The sequence below is a fragment of the Peromyscus maniculatus genome, chromosome 3 (genome assembly GCF_049852395.1).
Source record: "Peromyscus maniculatus bairdii isolate BWxNUB_F1_BW_parent chromosome 3, HU_Pman_BW_mat_3.1, whole genome shotgun sequence".
NCBI classification, from domain to species: domain Eukaryota; kingdom Metazoa; phylum Chordata; class Mammalia; order Rodentia; family Cricetidae; genus Peromyscus; species Peromyscus maniculatus.
The window spans coordinates 15,003,563-15,026,095 of NC_134854.1; the positions used below are offsets into that span (position 1 = coordinate 15,003,563).

A 22,533-nucleotide genomic window follows, 5' to 3' on the forward strand; every position below is an offset into this window, starting at 1 on the left:
ACTCTAGCTCCATGGGATCTGGCCTCTCTGGCTCTAAAATCTCCTGCACTCACATGCTCATATGCACACACAGACACGGTTAAAAATAATAAAAACAAAACTAATGAATAAAAATCCTAAAAAGTTGGTGCTGAGAGTTATAGGTGACTAGAAAGAAAAGAAACAAGTGGATGTAAAGAAGTGTGGTGTTAGTGATTGTTATGCAAAGACTGTGATATTTGGGGGTAAGCCTTGTTTGAGTTTAAACTCTTGCTGTTACACAGCTTTGCTTCATTTATTTTCCATAAGCATCACATCAATCGTTATTAAAATGGGAATACAACAGCATCAATCTCACATTCAGAGGCACGGCTGTCGGCATGACTTCAAATCCTGTACTGTGCCTGCTAGGGTATGAAATACCTATCATTACTTCTTTCAAATGATAGCTAAGCACAGTGGCATGCACCTTTAATACTAACACTCCAGAGAGAGACAAGAAGATCTCTGTAAGTTCAAGGCCAGCCTGGTATACACTGTAAATTACAGGACAGCTAGGATTACACAGAGACACTGTTTGAAAACAAAAGCAAACCAGTGCCAATATCCATAAAACACCAACGTGTAAATATGGGTATTCTGAAATAGATCCATGTAGGAAATAAAATGTCTTGGTGATTTTGACATTGCTTACTTCAACACCCACCCCCTTCCCTTCCCGTGCAGACTCTGAACTGCTTTCTCAGCCTTTCCTTTGGCACAGTCCAGAATTCACCCAGGGAGTCTGCTTTGTAAGTTTGAGTTGCTTTCCTGATCTCCAGTCAGATTGGAGGCTATCCTTCAATGAACTTGTTTTACCTACTTGCAGTTTTTCTCCATTTCAGCTAACTGTATCACAGCTGCCAGCACATCCTACTGTCACACATTTACTGAACTTGTCAGATGCATGTGATAAAATATGACTCTGGGGAAAACACACCAATTCCATTCTCACAGAGAGGACATTGTATGCTGGCATTCTCTTACAAGCCTCCCAAAATTCTGCCCCATGTTGTAAGCAACCCTGCCTTCAATAATCAAACAAAGACATTTGCCAGAAATATTTGATTCTGTAAACTGAAACTAGATTCACTGCTCCTGCTGGAGCTGGCAAATAACAGCTCAGAAGCTGGAGTCAGGGAGGATAATAAGGCTTGAAAACAATAATGAAAATATGGGATCAGAGATAGTTTGAAAAACTGGTAAGCCAAAGAAACAGAGAGATGGTTTTTCAAATAGCTGAGAAAAGTTTGTATAGACAGACACATAGATCCTTAGTAACTATTTTTAAAAAGATTGTGTGTGTGTGTGTGTGTGTGTGTGTGTGTGTGTGTGTGTGTGTGTACACGAACTGAGGTGCCTGCAGAGGTCAGAAGTATTGCTGGATCTGCCTAGGGCTGGCATTATAATGCAATTGTAAGCCTCCTGACTTGGGTGCTGGGAACTAAATTCCAGTCTTCTATAAGAAGGAAGCATTCGCCGGGCGGTGGTGGCGCACGCCTTTAATCCCAGCACTCGGGAGGCAGAGCCAGGTGGATCTCTGTGAGTTCGAGGCCAGCCTGGACTACCAAGTGAGTCCCAGGAAAGGCGCAAAGCTACACAGAGAAACCCTGTCTCGAAAAACCAAAAAAAAAAAAAAAAAAAAAGAAGGAAGCATTCTTAACCACTGAGTCATCTCTCCACCCCCTTATTAAATATTTTATGAATTAAAAATCATGGCACTATCTCTGCTACCAAGAACTGTTACATTATTTTCATACTCTCTGCAAATTTAGAGTACCATATGACAAGCTAATGCATCAGTATTTCCTGTGAGAATGGCTGGTTTTCCATGTTTCCATGCACAAACATTTCCTATTCTCTTTTTAATTATGTTGGTTGTCCTGGTTAGTATTATTGTCAACTTAACACAAACCTAGGCTCATCTGGGAAGAAGAAACCTTAACTAAGTAAGTGCAAAAATCATACTGGCATGTGGCCATATCTGTGAGAGATGCCTTGACTGATAGTGGAGGATTCAGCCCATCTTTGGGTGGCACCATCCCTAGGCAGTTGGGCCCAGGATGCGTTAAAGCTAGCTCAGAATAAGCTAGACAAGTGAACTAGTAAGCCGTGTCCTTCCATGGCTTCTCTTCATTCAGTCCTGTCCTGGCTTCCCTCAATGATGGACAGAGACCTGGAAGTGTAAGCTGAAGTGAACCCCTTCCTTCCCCAAAGTTGCTATTAGTTACGGTGTTCATCACAGAAACAGAAAAGCAAACCAGAGCACAGGGTTTCCTTTCTATTGATAACGGGAATTCTGGTAAGGCCCTTTTTAAAGATGACAACAGAACACAGGAAAAAGAGTAAAAGACTCTCAGAAATCTCTATTTGGCCAACCAGATGTGTTATTACTTAGGTCACAGGCAAAAGAAAATCCTGTTCTTGTATTCCGACAATTTCTTCCTTTTAAAAGCATTTCAAAAGCTGGTATGGTAGCCCAAATCTTCAGTCCCAGCAATGGAGGCAGATGCAGACAGATCTCTGAGTCTGAGGACAGCCTGATCTACATAGGGAGTTCCTGACCCACAAAGGTACACAGTGAAACCATGTCTTAAAAGAACAAAAACCGAAACAACAACAAAAAACCCACCATCAACAAAACAACAACAACAACAAACAAAACATAGTTTGAGAGTTTAGTTTTTAAATCAAATTTGAATTGTTTAAAAAAGAATTATACATTCCAAACACAAGCTATTTCAAGGACTTTATTGAGAACGGTTTTGCAAATTAATTTTACAATTTAACATTTTATAAACTAGAAATGTTATTTGCCTCAGCACAAGCTGTAAACTCTCCAGCACAACAGAAAACCCTTATTTCTTGGGATTTTTCTGTTCCATGTTGGGCTCCTGAGATGCATGTTTTCTTTCAGCTTCATTTTCATCTTCCTGCAAAATCAATTTTAGCAAACATGAAATTCTAAATTTCAGAGAACATTTCAGTCCAACAACACATTTAAGAACACTGTACTGTTCTGGTTCCAGAAACGTACAATTATAAAGTCACTAACATTTAATAATAGTACATAGTATTTTCTTCTAAATGTTGATTAAAACTTCCTATCTGCCTTTAACAGCAACCAATCTTATCAAGGCTTTCAGAATTACCTTCTGAACACCTGCTACTGAACAGTGCTCTCTGTGGTAAGAGAACCAGATAGCTTTACTTTTCTCTTTGATAAAAAACAATAAATTTAACTTCTAAGACACTTTATGTGCTCCAGCATGGCATTTTGGTCTCATCTAGCATACTTTCTTGACAGGTCTGTCAATTTTCCAATTACTTGTACCACCATATGTTATCTGAAGATCAGTCAGTTCTAAAATAGGAAACATGGGCATGTCATGCTGTAGAACGCTCACAATCTTCTACAGCTTCGATTCTAAACGGTGGCCCCATAATTCACTTCAGTTTCCCATGGCACATGGTGGATAATGAAGTGACATCATAATGTCTGCTACCACAGGAATGAAATGTACCCTGTGCTTAATATTAAATGGTGACCTTCAAAGTATAAATAATAAGAGTCAGGAAAAATATTTCATTTTATAATTGGTAACCTATCTTATTATACATGTTCCTTCAACAATATCCAAGTGCCAAGCAGTCTTGCTTTCTTGTTACTTTGGATTTATCACATATGATCTTTCACTTTCATTTTCATTAACTGAAATAGAGGAACTGCCTGAGATATTACTGAGTTAATTAAAGCGGAGACAGAAATTCTCAAGTATCTTTAGATAAAGTTAATGCCAAAATATCCTGTATCTCTGTATTTTAGAAAAACAAATTTAAGCCGGGGGTGGTGGCGCATGCCTTTAATCACAGCACTCGGGAGGCAGAGCCAGGTGGATCTCTGTGAGTTCGAGGCCAGCCTGGTCTACAAAGTGAGTTCCAGGAAAGGCGCAAAGCTACACAGAGAAACCCTGTCTCAAAAAACCGGAGGGGGAAAAAAAAAAAGAAAAGAAAAGAAAAACAAATTTAAGCAAACCATATAACTTTTGAGTTCTGCTTTGTGTCAATGCAAGTCAAGGTATATGTATTTGCCTTTTATGGGCAAAACAAAAACAAACAACAAAGCTCTTTTCTACAATGAGTAAAGTGAAGAAAGCATTCTTTAGTTTTGTCTCTAACCTCCACAGCATTAACAGTTTAGACTCTGTCAACATCAGGAAAAGTAGAGAAATTATCATTACTACCAACCACTCTGAAGCATTATAGACACGAGACATCAGAGATAGGATTTTAATATCATCTTGGAAATGCAACTTTGTTTGTATATTTTTCAACAGCTATTACTATATGCCATTGAACCTTCTCCCCAACTTATGTCTAGTGAGTAGATATTTCCCATCAACCAACACCTGAATAAGACAGTGGCAAAGCATTTTGTTAAGCAGCACGAAATTTGTCAAGATGCTTTTCAAAGCAGAGCTTCTTCTTCGTTGTATTATATTCCTACCATCTAAATGGATACAGTTAGCATACAACTGTTTTCTGAATTTTATGAAATATCTGAGCTTAAAAATAAGAAGTGTGTGTAAACTAATACATACTTTAAACAGGCATATTATCACTCCTTACTCTGCAGTAGGAGTTATACTTTCAGCAATATTGATTTACAGTAACAGCACTGATTAAAAAAAGGAAAGCAAAAATGCATGAAGCAGTATGTGCCAAAACAGCCATACATTTCAGATTTATTTTTATTTGTACATGTATGAATGCACTTCATGTATGTATGTATACCACATTCATACAGAGGACAGAAGAGGGTGTTACCTCCTAACACCGGAATTTCAGATGGTTGTGAACTACCATGTGGGTGCTGACAACTGAACCCGGTTCTTCTGCAAGAGCAACAAGTGCTCTCCATCACCGAGCCATCTCCCAGTCCCCAGTACAGCCATTTTAAACTCTAACCTTTACATCATGGGAAACAGTGAAGCCTTTATCATCTGAACAGTCTACCAAGTTTACAGACCAATATGACTTCCTGGTTAATAAACTGCATCTAGCTTTATCTAGCAACCTCGACACTACTCTTAACTCAAAATACAAATGTAAAGGGGCTGTCAAAGTGGCTCAGCAGTTAAGAACACTGACTGTTCTCCCAGAAGACCCAGGATCAATTTCCCTGCACCCTCGTAGAGGCTCACAACCATCTGTAACTTCAGTTCCAGGGGGTCCATCTGTTGCCCTCTTCTGGTCTCTGTGGGCACCAGACCCACACATACATGGTCAGGCAAAAACCAAAAACCAAAACCAAAACCAAAACAAAAACATGCAAAAAAAAAAAAATACAGATGTAGAGATGTGGTAATAAGCCTGGGAAGCCTGAGGTCTAGGAAGTATCTATATATTTTATTTCTGTATTTAATGAGTAGAAACTATAGGAGAATGTTATTAAGTAAAATAAAAGTTTGCAATTTCTATTAAGTTACAAAGGGTTTAATATATGTAACACATAACAGAAGTAAATCTGTAACTCATTACATTAGTACAATAGTAGTCTTCTTTGGTTGACTTTTCCTAATCAGGAAGCACTGTTATAAAGGCATGTTTTTTCTATCACTGCCTCTACTTAGCACAGATACACAACTGTCCTGTCCCTTTCTTTATTCTGAAGACTTGTCTCTTAAATTTTGCCTTTTCATGTAAAAACACTTATATAACCATTACAAGCCTGTTACTTTATTTCACTACAGCTGTGACTTAAGTGTAGCAAAGGATCATGGAGGGGAGGAAAAAACAAATCTAACTGCTGGGATGTAAACTGAACTTGCTATAGTATAGTATAATATCATATAAAAATAATACTAACAGATTTTACCTTAAATCATTTCAGCTTGATCCTGTAAAGCTCTGATGGGACTGTCCTTTGGAAGTGTGTATATTTAACAACGTAGGCCAAATTTATAAGAACTTTATATACAGCTCAAGCTTAACAAAACCATTCAGGCAACAGATCAAGCATCATTAACAAGGAAGCGCACAGTGAGTGCAATTGCCAAGGCAGACTTTCCGCACAGCATTCCCTTCCCACTGGACAGCAAATGCAAGCAGACACTGCCTCTCATGGCAGGGCTTCACTTTGCTGAGCTAAAACATCTGCTTGGTTCCCAGGGAAAGAAGACCCATGCTCCACGGATCGTTTTCTTAGTGACAGTCCTGACAAGTCTGACATTTGTTTCATAAAGTATGTCTGAAGCAACTGTCAGGAAAACACACCCTTTGGGGGTACTGGAAAGCAAAAGGCATGCTCTTAATGTTTGAGCTTGTTATTCAAACTCCAAAAAACATATTGATTCCAGTGACCTTGTAGTTCTTTTAATCAGACATGGAATTTTGAAAGTGTATATTCATTTGACAGTATACCAAATGACTATGTTTCAGTGGCCTCCTTGTTTTTTGTTTGTTTTTACTGACAGGATGAGAAGGAGAGGAGTCATCATTTCTAGGCACATGAGGGACATGGAATAATGGTCTAATGAGCTAGGTGGCAGGGAATGAAGAGTTCTTATGAAAGAGAAATATGTGTAACACTTGTCATGCTTGTAACACTATCCTTACTACTGTATTACACTTGCAAAATTTCCTTTAAATGGCATTACGCTTGTGCCAATGATTTGGAAAGGAGACTTCTATTTCCCCTTACTTAAAAATGCATTTGTCTTTTGATAGTAGTTCAAAGACTTAATGTTAATTAACAAAACCTACACTTTTTTTTTCTTTTCTCGTAAGAGGAAACCACCAACTCCAAGCAATGGCCAATTATTTTAACATCTGAAGATTTCACTGTTCAGGTTATATATATGTAACTCAAGTTATAGTTTACAAATAAAGACATTAGGCTTACCTTGTAAACTGACATGTCTTAAAGGATTTCTTTTAAAAGTAGGGTTATAAAAAGGCACACAATTTCCTGGCTGTTTCTTTGCATGTTTACAACGCAGTAAATACCACGTTAGCCACATGATCAAGATCAATACCACCTACTTAGTATCACTACACCAATGTGACACACTAAAAAGGGGACATCACCTCTAGCCTGTAGTGTCTAACCACTGTAAAGCAACCAACAGATATTCCAGAAAACAAATGAATGGTGGTATGCAAAACTGCCAAGGTCGGGGATGACAAAACTTGGAACCATCACAATTGGAGAAAATTAAGGTAGCATGATTACTTACTGCAACCTGGAATACTGAACCATAAAATGACCAGTGGGAAAACTGAAAACATACCATAGGGTCATTAATAAAATCATCTGGTGTTAACTTCCTAGTTTTGGTAATTGTAAAATGGTTATACAAGATGGAAATCATACCGTCACCTGGACAAAGGAAGCTAGGCTAGGAATTTGTAAAATGTTAAATGTTTTGAAATTAAAAATATTTAAATATTAAATAAGTGGCTACTTGTTCTAAATTATATTACTTACTGTTTTAAATAAAAATACAGTATATAAAACATATGGGAAGAATTTTTATAAGGAAAACAAAACAAGACAAAAACAAAAACACCAGGACACCCGTACCTCTATACTTAAAAAGCTAAAAGTAACTTTTTCTTCCTATGGCTCTACATAAAATTCCTTCCCTAAGGACCTGAACTGCTAAGTGATATTATTGCTTTATTTTATTGCCTGTGGGATTTTGTATTTTCTTACATATTCACTGTGAGCAGAGGTTACTTTCCTAACTAGAAAACATGTCCTTTATCAAGTCTTTACAGTTTGACCATACAAACTATTTCTAGAAATAAGTGAGAAAAACGAAGAGCTGTTTACATAAAGAGTGAAATCAGCCGTTTATACTTTCCCAACCATGCTATTCACAGTGAGGATGCTTGCTGCTACTGCAGTTAATCAAAGTGAGGTACAGATAAGCACTAACTGGAAATGTTTCTCTATTGTAAAAAAAAACAACAACAAAACTTCTATATAATATTTCTTTGATTAATAAGAGAAGGAATAGCTATTGAAGTTGGATTTTAAATTTACAGTCACAAATATGTCTATGTTTTAATATTTGTTTTAAAAAGTAAGTTGTGTATCTTTTAAAGATATATTGTTCTAAAAGTTTGCAGTCTGTTGGAAGAAGGAGAATTAGCCTTTCTCAGAGATGAGACTCCTTTCTGGCTGCTCAATGCACAGTGGTCAGGCTTGAAAACACACACACAAACCAACAAAAACAGGTTCCGCTGGTTATATATATATATATATATATATATATATATATATATATATGTGTGTGTGTGTGTGTGTGTGTGTGTGTGTGTGTGTGTGTGTGTGTGTGTAAAACAATCATAACAAAAAAGCAAGGCTATCATCTTGAGAGCAGTGGGGTATGGGAAGGGTTAGAAGGAAGATTGCTGGGAGGGACAGGTAGGAGGAAAGGTAGGGGAGAAATGATATAATTCTATTTCAATTAAAAACATATTTTTAAAAAGTTTGTGGTCATAGAAGAGGTGAAGGAAAGCAATACATCCACACTGCTTTAAACTGCACTCAAACACCACTTTCTTTTACTAACTTCTTTTAAGTTATTATTATTGTGGTTGTGTATGATGTGTGTGGGGGCATCCATTAATTTTAACTCTCAACAGGATTTAAGACCATGCTTTACTATAGCCAACGTGCTAGTGCTGCACAATGATGAAAAATTTATCTTAATAACTGGAAAAATACTGATGATAATGAAAATGTTTCAGGCAAAATGAACACACTGCATACTTCAGACTAACATTAATTGGAGTTTTTAATGCTTTACAATTCCACCATAATTCTTTAGATGGTGCATTTACTTCATAGTAATAAACACTTGGGCCATTAAGTAAAGTGTAAAACGTGTGTGATGTGCTACATTTAACAACCTTTGGCCCCTTCCTATACTTCTGCATTCAGTTTTCCAACACACTGAATAAGTAATTGAGGACTCTAATTACATTTCCTGACTTTGCATATTTGAGATTCTTATTTCATTCCATACAAAAGGCAATTAATCTACCATTTTACAACTGAATTCCAACTTTAGTGGGCCATGGTAGACACTGAAATGAACTTACAAGAAATGCTTAATTAAATTTACTGTAAAAAGTATATGGATTTTTCTTATGACAGAGTTGCATACTTAATTAAAAATTCTAGAAATATACTATAAAATTAAAGTAACATTGGATGCTCATAGGAAAAATCAGTTCAACTAAAACTATCAGTAAGAGAATGGAGGACTAGGGTATTGCTCAGTGGTAGAGCTCTTGTCTAGCATATTTGAGCCCCAGGTTCCATCCCTAGCTTCTCAAAAATAGATGGAGTATTTTACTTCTTTTCTTCATTTTCAAGCAAAAGACAGTAAAAGCAATCATCTTACTCAACCTCATAAAAGTATATTCTTTATTTTAGCAACAAGTAAAACAGAAAAAGGGAAGTGGGGCATTTCTAATTTCATTTCTGACAACACACAGATATCTCTTTTAAGTATTTTCTGCACTTCTTTCTTTGTGAGTCTGGAGCAGAACTTTCAGAATAAGGAATTTCGCTAAGTCTTCAGCCCTCCTATTACTTTTTCTTAATAGTAACTTTTGATAGCATGGACATGGGACAGTTCAAAAAGATTTTGAAATTTTCCTATGTGATGTGGGACCAAGAAGGAATAGGACTTGCCAGGGAAGAGAGGCTCTAAGAACTGGAACAGCCATCTAAGGAGGTACAATTTAAACTGAAGGAAATAAAATTATTCAGTGGGGAGGATACAGATCCAGCACAAGTAGGACTAAAAGAAAGAAAATGGTATAAAATGATAGCAAGTAAGCAACAGAAGACTCTTTATGAGTATAAGCCCAATTTACTAAGATTTAGATATAAAAACTACAGGTAAAACTATCACGATCTTAAATATAAGGATTTAAAGTATTTTAATATTTTAGTTTTTGAGAATTCCATACATGAGTACCATATCTGCATCATTTTCACCCTTTCCTCTCCCCTCCAAATCCTCTCATTTTCTCCTATTCCCTCTCAAATTCATGCCGTTTTCTATAATTATTAGTCACAGACACACACACACACACACACACACACCAGAGTCCACTTAACGGTGTTACTCAGGTGTATGTGCATTAAAAGCTAATCTCCTTCAATATTTTAAATTCCTTAAATACTGTTATCTATAGAAGCCAGACAATTGTAAATATTTTATAGGATAATTCTGATGTTAAGGAACAACTTAGTATCTAAGTAATCAAATACTCAAATAATAGGGTTTTTCAGTTTGGAAATTCATAAACAATCTTAATTGAGAATTTCTGCAGTATACAGTGCCTTTATTAAAGAAATTTTAATTTACTCCTTGCAAAAGCTACATGAGACTCAAAGCCAGTTTTAGGCGAATCTGATTGTGCCCATTATACGTATGGAAAAACTCTCTCACACACTTCCCTTTCTCCTCAGTAACCAAGTCATTAAAGCTAAAATGTTTCGAAGGCTGCTTCAGTGAATGATGGTCACCGTGACAAGAGAGTGACACCAATTTCTTCACTAGACCTAAACTGTCTGGAGACTTAAAGCAAAACCACTTTTTGGATTGTCTTCCAAATATAAAGGATCTGAAACTCCTTTGTGAAAAGGAAATATTTAACTTCCTAGTGGAAAACCTCACAAATACCGGCCAACTGATGGTCAGGGTAGCATCACCAGGAATACATAGGGTATATTCCATTGCCACACACCCAGAGAGTGATGGTAAGGTAGGCCAGACTTCTCCTTAACATACAACTTGTCTAATCATGAGAACATACTAGAAAAATACAAATGGAAGCCAGGTGGCGGTGGCACATGCCTTTAATTCCAGCACTTGGTGACAGAGGCAGGTGGATCTCTGTGAGTTCAAGGCTAGCCTGGTCTACAGAGCAAGATCCAGTACAGCCAGGTCTACACAGAGAAACCCTGTCTCAAAAAACAAACCAACAAACAGACAGACAACAAAGATGCAAATGGAAAGACATTCTACCAAATAACTGAGTGCCAAAGCCTTGACACAAGGTAGAACAGGGAACCACCACCAACTAGAAGACCCAACTGATGAAACAAAAAGTGAGCCCTGACTGAATCTTGTCCAGAGAGGAAAGACAAGTGGCAACACTGGGAAAATCTAATAAACACCAACATTTCCTCCAGAGTACTGAGCTAAGGTTTCTGTTTTATGGCTGGTAATTCATCTGGAAGTTGATCAAGAGGTACTGGGCAAGAGCGAAAGTATTCTCTTTACCACTTTTACAACTCCTATAAAGTCTAAAGTCATCTCAACACAAACACTAAAGGCAAATGAATGGCCAACACTGTGAAGTCAAGATATGTTGATCTTAAGTACTGTGAAGTTACTGTTGAAATAACACTCAGGGAAACTCCTCCTTTAGATGCCCATGCCCACATGGGTGTGCCTTAAGCTTTCCCTGACCCTCTCTCTTTCTAATAAGCTCTGTACTTAATATCTGTATTTAAAATGTCTTCACAAAACTCTTAACTCTGCCTCAAAGACAATTCAGAAGTACTCAGTTACAAATAATGAAGCTTAGGCATCTTCACAGTATCAACAGCTCATTACAGACTCTACACTAAAATCAGTATTTATTGCCTGCAAGAAAATTAAAGTTACTGAGTAATATTTCACTAATGAAACTCACTATCATGTGTGTTTTATTTCTTACACTTTAAGAACATGATTTTATTTCTTATGGTTTAGAACATGATTCAACTGTATTGTGACAAATGTAACACATGATCAGTTTTTATTGTCAACTATACTTTCTTTGGCTATTATTCTCATTAATAATGATATTTTACCTTAATATCTTGAATCGAGTTTTTCAAAATTCCTATCATATAGAGGAAAAGAGGCACTTTCACTTACACACAGGAACAACCTCTGCAATATTTGAAAGCGTCGGCGCCAACTGCTAGAGAAGCGTCTTTCCTCTCTGTTGCTGTTGGCTGATAGACAGGCTTCTTACTAATTAAACATGCTTCTCATTTTAGACATCTGGAATCTATTTGACCCTATGATATCATGTAGGGAGAGTTTATTTTTTAGTGATTAATATTGTACAAAGTTGGGCTATGATATCAAAATAATACACTTTCCTCTCTCCAAAGATCAGTGTCATGCATCTGCAAGATAAGTTGTTTCTCAATCTAACATAAACTGCATTTTTATTAAGACAAACTCAACATCAAGGGCTAAACCTTTAGAAATAAACTTATTAGGAATCAAATTATAAAAACTTTACTCTCAAATGATCTGACTAAATTGTCTCAAATATGCTTATTTCAACTTGAGTGATATTTCCCCCAGAGTGAGCCCATTAATCTTCATTTTTTATTAGAAATTAATAGCTCATTAGATTTCCAAGTAACATACCTCCTATGGCACATTAACTTTTTTGGAATAAAAAGAGGATATTGTACTTCAAGAAAAAATTTAAATACTACATAGAAAATTACATGCAAAAAAACTACTACAGTGGCACTTTATTATCAGGGACAAACATATCAGGTGTATTTTTATCTCTTGAATTTATAGATTATCTCTTTGCTACTGAGTTGCTTTAAAATTAAAATTTAAAATCATTTGCTTTAAGTTGTTACTATAATAAACTCATCTACTGGTATGTATTTAAATGATTCACAAATGTAGGCCAGTTGGCAAGATTCAAAGCACTTATAAAGCTTAAATGACAATGCATCATTTAACCAATGGTTTCTTTAAGCAGCTAATGATTCTATTGGTATAAAGTACTTCTCAATGTTTTATAATCTAGAATATAAGACTAGGAAAATATTATTCCATGCAATGAAACTTTCAAATATCTCATTTGAAAATAAAAATATGTAAGCCATCTATACAACAATCCCTAATCAAATAACCAAATAACTATGTGATGACACTGTATTGAACTTAAAAAATAAAAGAAAAAGTTCCCACTTATATAGTCCCTACAACACCAGCTATTGAAACAATGTATTATTCGAAGTACTAAGACACTGAAATTATGATATATAACATGTAAAGAAAATAAAGGACTATTTAACTTTTAGGAGAAAGATCTAAGAGAAATATTCTATTGTGGTGATTTGAACAACATATTTCCCATAGTCCCGGCATTGGAATACTTGGTCTCCAGTTGGCTATTTAGGATATGTGGCCTTGCTGGAGAAAGTATGCCACCAGGAACAGGCTGTATTGTGTCAAAAGACTGATGCCATTTTAATATCTCTCTCTCTCTCTCTCTCTCTCTCTCTCTCTCTCTCTCTCTCTCTCTCTCTCTCTCTCTCTCTCTCCCCCTTTACTCCCTATTAAAAAGCACATACAAAAGTATGTATATGTGTGGTCTATAGCTCAAATGATGTTATACTGAGGAAATAATTATGATGTTTTGACTCCAAATACCTACAAACAAAAGTTCTGGGGGCAAATAAACCTATGTGAATCCCGCTTTAGTATGTGGTGTTGGTATGACCTCAGAAAAGACAACGAGACTCCCAGACTCCATTTCCTTAGCTGTACAATGTGAGACCAAATCCAGAATGGAGGAACCCCACGTCAAAGAATGCCTTCAGGGTTAATGAAAACAACAACAGCAATAACAAAAAGTACATGCCCATGTAAGCTCAAGTACACATGAGCATCAGAAGGCCAAGGAAGTCTGGCCTGAGGTGAAATGTTAGGCTGGCCATACAGGCTGACCCTGCTACTTTAGCTTGTCGGAGACGCCATTGGAGACGTTAAGAATTGAAGCTTCCTGAGTTGATTTTGAGTTTAAACTCATTCTCTCTGTGGTCTAAAGAAAGGATGGGTAAAAACTTAAGGAGACTATAAAGATGTAAAGAAGTAGACTGCAGCAACACATCAGGAATGCTGGTAAGTGGGAGACCTGCACATATGATAGAAACAATACCATATGCTTGGGATAGGGGATCCAGATCGGTATGGGAGAAAACAAAGGAGGATAATTTGTAATGATCTCTCCCCCTCATTATTTTTCCTTCCTTTCTCTTGCTCCCACCCCACCTTTTCTTTTGTTTTGAGACAGGCTCACTATGTAGTCCTAGTGAACTTGGAGATCCACCTGCCTCTTCCTTCCCAGTGCTGGATCAAAGGTATGCACCACCATGTCTGACCTGATTTTTCTACTTTTAACTTTAAAGAATTTTAGAATTTAATTGGGAAAAACTATGGGAAAAGTAAGTTATTAAAGTAGGGAAGGACCAAGAATTCTATTTTGTCAATATTAAGTTCTTCAGGTATCCAACATAGGTATAAGTTCAACATTTAAATAGTCAATAAAATTTTGACCTTGGGAAAAGAAGTCAGAGACAATAACAGAAAACTGAAAGTCCCCAACACAGACTTATTCTGAGACTAAAATCATCCAGAAACAGAGATGAATAGATAGGGAGGGAGTCCAAGGACCAAGACCTCAGACTACAACTTGAACAAAGATAAAAAATTTAGTTATGAATACTGAGAAGAAACTGCCAGCTATGAAGAAAATCAAGATAACAAAGGTTACAAAAATCGTAAAACTTTTCCAGGGGGAATGTTCAACACTGTCAAACAATGTGAATCAGCCAAGGGGTAAATACTGAGTTTGACAAGAGGAAGTTAAGAGATAGTAACAAGAGCTATTTCAGTGAAGCAGCAGGTAATCAAGTCAGACCGATGTAAGTTTTTACAAAGGGTCTCGGGCTTCTATTATGCAGTCCACTCTTTGCTTTTTATTTCAGCAACACAAGTATCATAACTGCAGCTATGGCTGCCGTCTCTGAACCATAATGGAAACCCAAGAATCATAATAAAGTCACTTCTGATATACTTGAGTGGCTGATAAGTTATGATTTTTATCTCCTATATTTACTCAAACTTTGTTTTAGCATAAAATTACATTGCCAATCCTAAGAAACATGTAAGAGGCCTTTTATAGTAGATTTGCAGCTTTTAGATTCAGAAAAAAAACAAAAACAGAAAGAGCAATGGTATTGATTTGAACAGAGTGAGCTGACTGCAATTACTATAAGAACATATTTCAGCACCTCACTTTGGCTTTATATAAATTCTAGTTATGTGAACAATGACCACATGGAGCATAATGTATATGGAGAAGGAAAACTCTAATAAATAGTCAAGGTCTACTATAGGAATTCTTAAATACTTACTATAAAATGCTATAAATTGGCAAAAACAAACCGTATTGTCATAAACAGTATCTGATACAATATTTTAATGATGTAATATATTAAGAAAAACTTGGGTTCAGGACTAAAGAGATGGCTCTGCAGTTAACAGCATGGGTGGTTCTTTCAGAGGACCCCGTGTTCCATTCCCAGCACCCCCAAGGCAGCTCACAACCGGTAACTCCAGTTTCAGGGGTTCTGATGTCCTCCTCTGGCCTCTATGGGCACTGCACGCATGTAGTGCAGAGATGCACATGCAAGCAAAATGCCCATATGTGTGAAATAAAACAGTTAAAAAAGAAAAATAGTTTCAACTCATTTAAGAGTTTCTCTGCTATTTTAGAAATTAATCTTGGTATAAAATATGGACTACTGTCTAATGTATTCAACAAAAATGACAAAAAGTAAAATGCTTAATGTTATATGACGAGAATTTACTGTTAAACAGGATTGTATGACATCCAGAATACCTATAAAGCAGGTTTCTTTTCATGTTCTTTTGTGTGTTTCATTAAGATACAAATGAGCAAGTGATTAGAAAAGTAGCTGCTTTACTGGTTTGGTGAAATGAAATGTATTAATGTACAGTGTTAAAAAGTTGCTAGTGAAATGTATCAACTGCTTCAAGCAAGAGCAGGGCTAAAATGAGAGCTGTGTTCCCAGAAACTCTAACAACTACATCAACAATTATATACTACAATAAAATAATTTCAAAATGCTCAATATTTTTCTGATACTGGCAAATCAACACTTGTGGAAATTGCAGTTTCAATCTACTGAAATTTATAGCTGCACCATCATGACTTTTGAAAGATGTGAAATCTTCATATACAAAGGTTACTATTTTGAAAGATGTGAAATCTTCATATACAAAGGTTACTATTATACAAGAACTGTTTTTCCTTCTATGTTCTCACTGAAATGACTGATGGAATTTCCAAATGGAGTTGAGGTGGACTATGCACTATCCTGGGTTCTTCCATGAAGTTTATTTCTTAAGTTCCAGACCATGACCAAGTGGCAACCATGCTATGATATTCCATATCAGAGTGCATAAGAGCAATATAGTTCTAACAATTTTATAACAAGGCTCTTCTCACAAAATCCCACAGTTTCAATGGAACACTAATTCACTGATGGAGGCAGATTCCTCACAATCACTGGCAGGCTCCACTAGGACACTGGGGATTAAGGTCCTACCACATGATATTTGGAGGACACAGTCAAGCCACAGCAGTAGTAACCTCTGGGAGATAGATTTTGACTTGTTCTACTTATTGTACAAATCATTTATAGAGAGCATGTGTTACTTACATAATCTGAGCAAAACAATACACTGAAACCTAGCTCTGAAAGTAATCTGCCACTTTACATACAAAATATGAAAAAAATTAGAACAAATTAACATCTCACGGTTATTACAGAAAACCTGTTAAAATGTATATAGTTTATTTGCAAATAATTTGCAAATGATTACAGCATGCCATCTTTAAAAAGTTATATAGGAATGCATTTTAATTCACATATCATGGTTCATTAAAATTTTGTTTTGTACCCAGAGAAGTCAATATGAAACCAAAGTCAAGGAATGCAAACCTAAAATCTCAATACAAGGTGAATATTTCTAACACAACTGAGATGTTATTCGTAAGTCTTTAAGAAGTATGGATTAAGTAATAATATAGTTATGCCCATATTAAGCTGTCCACAGAAATCTAAGCAGTAGTTAAGTGATAGGGATATACTTTCTGAGAGGATTAAAGAAATTCTAGATTCTCAAACTCATATACTTGGTAAACTGAGAGCATTAGCTAAATAGGCATTAGGTCATTAGGTAATGTTATCACTATGTTAAAAAAAAGATAGCAGTCTGTCCTGAGAACTTATGCAGAAAACCATGAACTATGAACATAACCATTTCGGGGCTTTCTTACTTTTCTCAAGAAAGAAATGGCGATGCTATCTCAGAAGCTTGCAGGTGAAATGATTTAGATGGTTTTCTTTCCCACACAGTATCAGTGTAAGGTCTGTTTTTTCAGCAATAAATTATAGCTGCTACTTCAAACCTATTCTATCTGAATCTTCTAGCCCTGAAAACTGAGAAAGCATAAATATTTATTCTATATAAACAGAGAAGATGCAATATTCAGATAAAATGATCCATTATGGTATACTGAATAATGGCTATGTATACCATCATAAGAACAGGAAAGGTCATCAAGTATTGCTACTGGCTTGGAAATCCAAGATGGCTAAAGTTGCCAAGAAAACTAAAAACTGGAAGTTTTATGTATTTGGGGTATTTTGTATTTGTGTTTCCCAGGTTTTATTAATAAAAAATTTAATATATAAAGCAAAGCACTTATTGGAGAAAATTCAGTAATAATGTAATATCACACCAACACCCCCAAACTGAAAATTAATAGCCAGCAAACCTATTTGCTTAATTATGTACTTTATCCTTGCCACTTCTGCTGTTTAAATATTCAATCTATAGCCCCTTAAAATTTAGTAAGTAAGTAATTCTCACAGTTGGCCAACTGGAGGAAAACACACTGGGACTTCGGATTTTGTTTTTCCAATCATGAAGCAGCATTTTTCAATTCTGGCAGGCAACACAGGAAAAGAAAGTAGTGGAAGTAAAAAAAAAAAAATCAAATAATGAGGTCATAGAAGACAAATATTTAAAACTTATAAGGCTAAAAGCAAACAAGTTCAAACTAGGTTTAAAAATTGAAACACAAAAATACTAATTTTTAGGTAGAGATCTGCACCACTGCACTGATGCAACATGAATCTAATTTCAAAAATAAAATCTGTTTATCTGATTAAACTTCCTGTGGCAATCATATATCCCATCAGGTTTTAGTGAACTGCAAGTAATGTAACATGGTGCAAGGAAAATTCAGTATCTTATTTTGTAACAAACCAAATAAAAAATGATTTACTTTTGACGTATCCTAAACAATAAAATGAAAAATCTACACAAAGTGTGCAACAAAATAAATTTCAGTTTTTCCTAGATTATGACTACTTCATTCTGTGTCTATATTAACATACACAGAAACTCAATAACAGCATGTAGACCTATGAATCAGTCTAGATTGTACTCCAACAGCCAGCACATCCTAGTCTTAACAAATACGTGGATTTAGCAAGTTATGAGTATTTGTTTTAAGGTGAAATGGAACAGAACAGCTGAAACTGAACACAGAAGGACAAGAAGGGTAAACTTCAGTGTGTCTAGACCACGTATCAATGTATAGACAAGCAGGGTTTTGTGACTTCCTGCTCACAATGATACATTAGTACTTTACTAGAACAGTGAGCTAATCCATATTCTATGGAAAAACTTACCAAGTCTCTCATATTCTGCAATCATGTGCCTTAAGTTAATGTCTTAGATGATATCAAGTTACCTGCCATATTTATGTTTTCTCATTTATTTTTCACTTATTCAAAGACAATGACAAAATTCTTGCAACACTATTTACCTTTTAACATTTTAAATTACCAATCATTCAGGATTAGTGTGATTCACTGTTCATTTAAATACAATTCAATTTATCAAAATCCATTCAATCTGATTTCAAACCAAATACTAATGTATTTATCTTTATTTTCCTTTAAATATGGAATTCACCAGAAAGTGACAATTAGTTCGCTTATTTATGGTAACTTGATCATGTTCTTTCATAGGTCCACATGGAAAGTTACTCAAGAACAGAGCTGAAAAACTAACCCTCTTATAACATGACACCAAATAGCAAAAGAAAGAAATGAATACATAATGAAATGTAGTGACTGAAGGATAAAATTCAAATGAAGGTATAATTTTTAAAAACAATGCCAAAATTATTTTAATCTTTCTTAATATTTCTCTGTAGTTACTAAATCTTTAACTTTAAAAATAACTCATTTCAATGTTTGAGGGAATTTAAAGTTACTCAAGCCAGTCAGTTTCTGTGAAGTGGAAGAATGCATCTGAAAAGTTTTCTACAGGTTTTCTCATGTATTTATTAGTATATTCATAAAATCAGCAACTTTACCTTTTATATTCTCTTTTTCCTGAAGAAAATAAAGAATGTCTCTAGAAGTTTCACTTTTATGAAACTTAAAAAAATTTCAGACTGAAGGAAAAAGAAAATTTTGTTTTAGAAATATATTTCTTAAGAGATTAAAAATACAAGGGGAAAATAAAAGTCATTTATTTGTGCCTGGATGGAATGGTTTGGTTACAAGTTCACTTAAGTCACAGGTTTCGAAATTCAGTTAAAAAGAAGTAAAACTGAAAAAACAATCTCAAAAGCAGTATTAGTCGAAATTTTAGTGGCAATGAGACAAATGAAAATGAGGCTGAGTGTAAAATTCAGAACTGAAGCCTTCGAACTGTCGAAGAGGGTAAAAGCAATGCTCCTCAGCCTAGGCTCGGGCTGGGTCACATCTGCAATCCCAGTACTCACGCTGGCTTAGACATCACAGAAAGACCAGCTTGCACATGGCAAGCTGTAGTGGGTAGCCATTCCAGCTTGGATCTGGAAGTTCCAACCCCCATTGAGACTCTGGCAACTGTCACGCCTACAAGGTGGGGCCAGGGGAGGCGCCTGGAGACCTCAGAGCTTGATGGGCCAGCGCTCTCTCTGTGCCAGGACGCTGACCGCTGACCGTTGGAGGTGGACTGAGCAGAGCTCCCTCTGCTCCGGAGAACACCGCTGGACTGTGATACACCTTTCCCAGACCCTGCGACTTACCTATCACTTAATTTGTGAGTTAGGCCATTAAATAAATATCCTTTTAACTACGTGGAGTGGCCAAAATAATTTCACCAATATCTGGCGCTCATGTGGGGCAAATTCCAAAGGCCTGGGCGGCTCCCGCCCTCTCCTCCCTAGCTGGCGGGTACCTAAACCCGCCTGCAAAGTTCCATATAACCAGGGAACACCTACACGGTTCCATTCCCGAAAAAGGGAGCAGCTAGTCTGATCTCAGTTCCCTAGCTTAGCCCCAAGACCAGCGAAAGAGGCAGGTGAGTGCTGGCTCAGGTTTCTGCCATCTCTCCTTAATCTCAGGGTCGTGGGTTCGTGCCCCACGTTGGGCACCAGATATTGGTGAAATTATTATGGCCATTCCACGAAGTTAAAAGGATATTTATTTAATGGCCTAACTCACAAATTAAGGAATAGGTAGGTCGCAGGGTCTGGGGAAGGTGTATTGCAGTCCAGCGGTGTTCTTTGGAGCTCTGCTCTGTCCATCTCCACCGTTCAGCGTCCTGGCACCGAGCCCCCATCCAGCTCTCGGGTCTCCAGGCGCCTCCCCTAGCCCCGCCTCGTAGGCGTGACAGTTGCCAGAGTCTCAATGGGGGTTGGAACTTCCAGATCCAAGCTGGAATGGCTACCCACTACAGCAAGCTCATGCTCAGCTTAGGCTTCAAGGTGAGCTTAAAGTCAGACTAGGATGAATAGGACCTCATCTCAACATCAAAAGGAAAGCTATTCCAACTAAGGCTCAACAGTATTCACATACTTCTTTCTTGGATACTATCCTGAAACTTCAAGTGAAATGTTTTAGCAATTAAATATTTAAGTATAGCAACACATATGTGATCTATGTCATGAAATATTGCTGTTATAATTCATTCTGTTAAACATTTATTTGCTTTGGTCATTGTATAGTTGATTTACCTCTGTATCTCTACAATATCAGAAAGCTTGACTGAAAACAACAGTGTTAAGTCCTTCATTTTTTGAACTGATTCTGTTTCTAATGAGATCAAGTTGCTGAAAAGGAAGGAATGTGTTTGACTCAGTGTTTGTAACTTTACAATTCAATATTGGCTAGAATAAAGGTGGTGAGTTATGTCTGTGGATAGGGTCAGTCATAGATTACACTTTAGAAACACCTGAAAGAAAACAACCTGGAAGGTACTGGTTAAGTGCCAAGATCCTATTATTTCAAAGGTCCCTAAAATACTATGTAAAGAATGTTATAAGGAGAATTTTGCCAAGGTTTGAACTCAATGTGTGGATGTGTTAAATGGTTGATACAATGTTGAGCTTTCAATAATTACAAAGTGATCTGAAACCTTATATGGTATCTGTGGATTATAGTTGTTCTCTGGCTCTCTAAGAGCTTAATAAATTCATTGTCAAAAATGCACCAATACACCAAATCTACTTACTGAACACTAAGGTTCAGGAGCCCAGCACACTTAAGACTATCTGCAGTTCATGTTGACATGGTTGAGTGGGAGCTGCCAGCTGCCTGCTACCTCCGTCCAGCATCAGGACAGTGTTGTACAGACTGTCGCTCCAGGAAGAGGTCAAATGTCACAGTTCTAAGCAAGGTTTATATTAAATGTATAACTCTTTCACACTGCCATAATGCCAAAAAAATTGTAAACTAAATTATCATCAGTGAGAATTATCTGTCTTAGCATGCATGGGTTATAATTCCAACGAAAAGCAGCAGACAATAGTAATAAATGACTCTGTTATTTACTTGTCAATTATTCCTATGCCCACTCTGTACAGAACACAAAACTGGCTTTGAAAAAAAAAAAAAACACCTAATATTAAGGAAATGTTAATAAGGCAATACTGAGGAAGAGATCAAGATCAAGGTTATTTATGCTGGTGTTTCTTAACTGTTCTTTTTCTCACCATCACCTCCACCATTTCTTAAAGAAATACTTTCCTCTGAAATTTTAGCACTACAGATGTGGTTTTAATCCATTTGTGCACTGTATGTAGAACTGAACTTCATATATAAAAAATATATAAACCTTAACTATTTTATTGTAATGCTGAGTACAAGGTTAAGAATGACTATATATAATTTAAGGCAGGATTGAGACAACTTTCAATGAAGAAACCAAAGAATTTCTCCATCCTTATGGCTATGGCAAAATGGCAAAAACAAACAAACAAATAAACAAACAAACAAACAGCACCTAACCATGCCAATCCTCCACTGTCTTTTTAAGAGGGTAAAACAAGTAACCTTGTAAATCACTTACACCACCTATTCTCTAGTTCTGAATACTGACAACAATTCTGATAGCCTGGCCTCATTCATAATACAGAGAACTAGGGAGGACATATTATTTGTCAGTAACCATGATTAAATACAGTAGAACAAAGAGATAAAATAGCCTACAGAGGCAAAAAGTCTAAAAACTACTTTTCAGTTGATGGAAGTATGAAGAGCTCGAAAGTCTTTGAGGCTGCATCTGAGGAAGA

At 36.4% G+C, this 22,533-nt stretch overlaps 1 protein-coding gene across 7 annotated transcripts in view; it reads right to left on the reverse strand.

Moving 5' to 3' along the window:
- Window positions 1–2,754: 2,754 nt before the first annotated feature.
- Phf14 (PHD finger protein 14) overlaps window positions 2,755–22,533 on the reverse strand; it is a 146,091-nt gene continuing 126,312 nt past the window's right edge. For 4 of the 7 annotated variants that reach the window (XM_076566200.1, XM_042272805.2, XM_006984249.4 and 1 more), the window contains one exon: window positions 2,755–2,951. In XM_076566200.1, the coding sequence (XP_076422315.1) occupies window positions 2,877–2,951 (75 nt within the window). In that variant the 3' untranslated portion in view covers window positions 2,755–2,876. Of the gene's footprint in view, window positions 2,952–17,825; window positions 17,901–22,533 lie in introns of all 7 variants that reach the window. The other 3 variants (XR_013049681.1, XR_013049680.1, XR_006070166.2) reach the window with 1 other exon arrangement.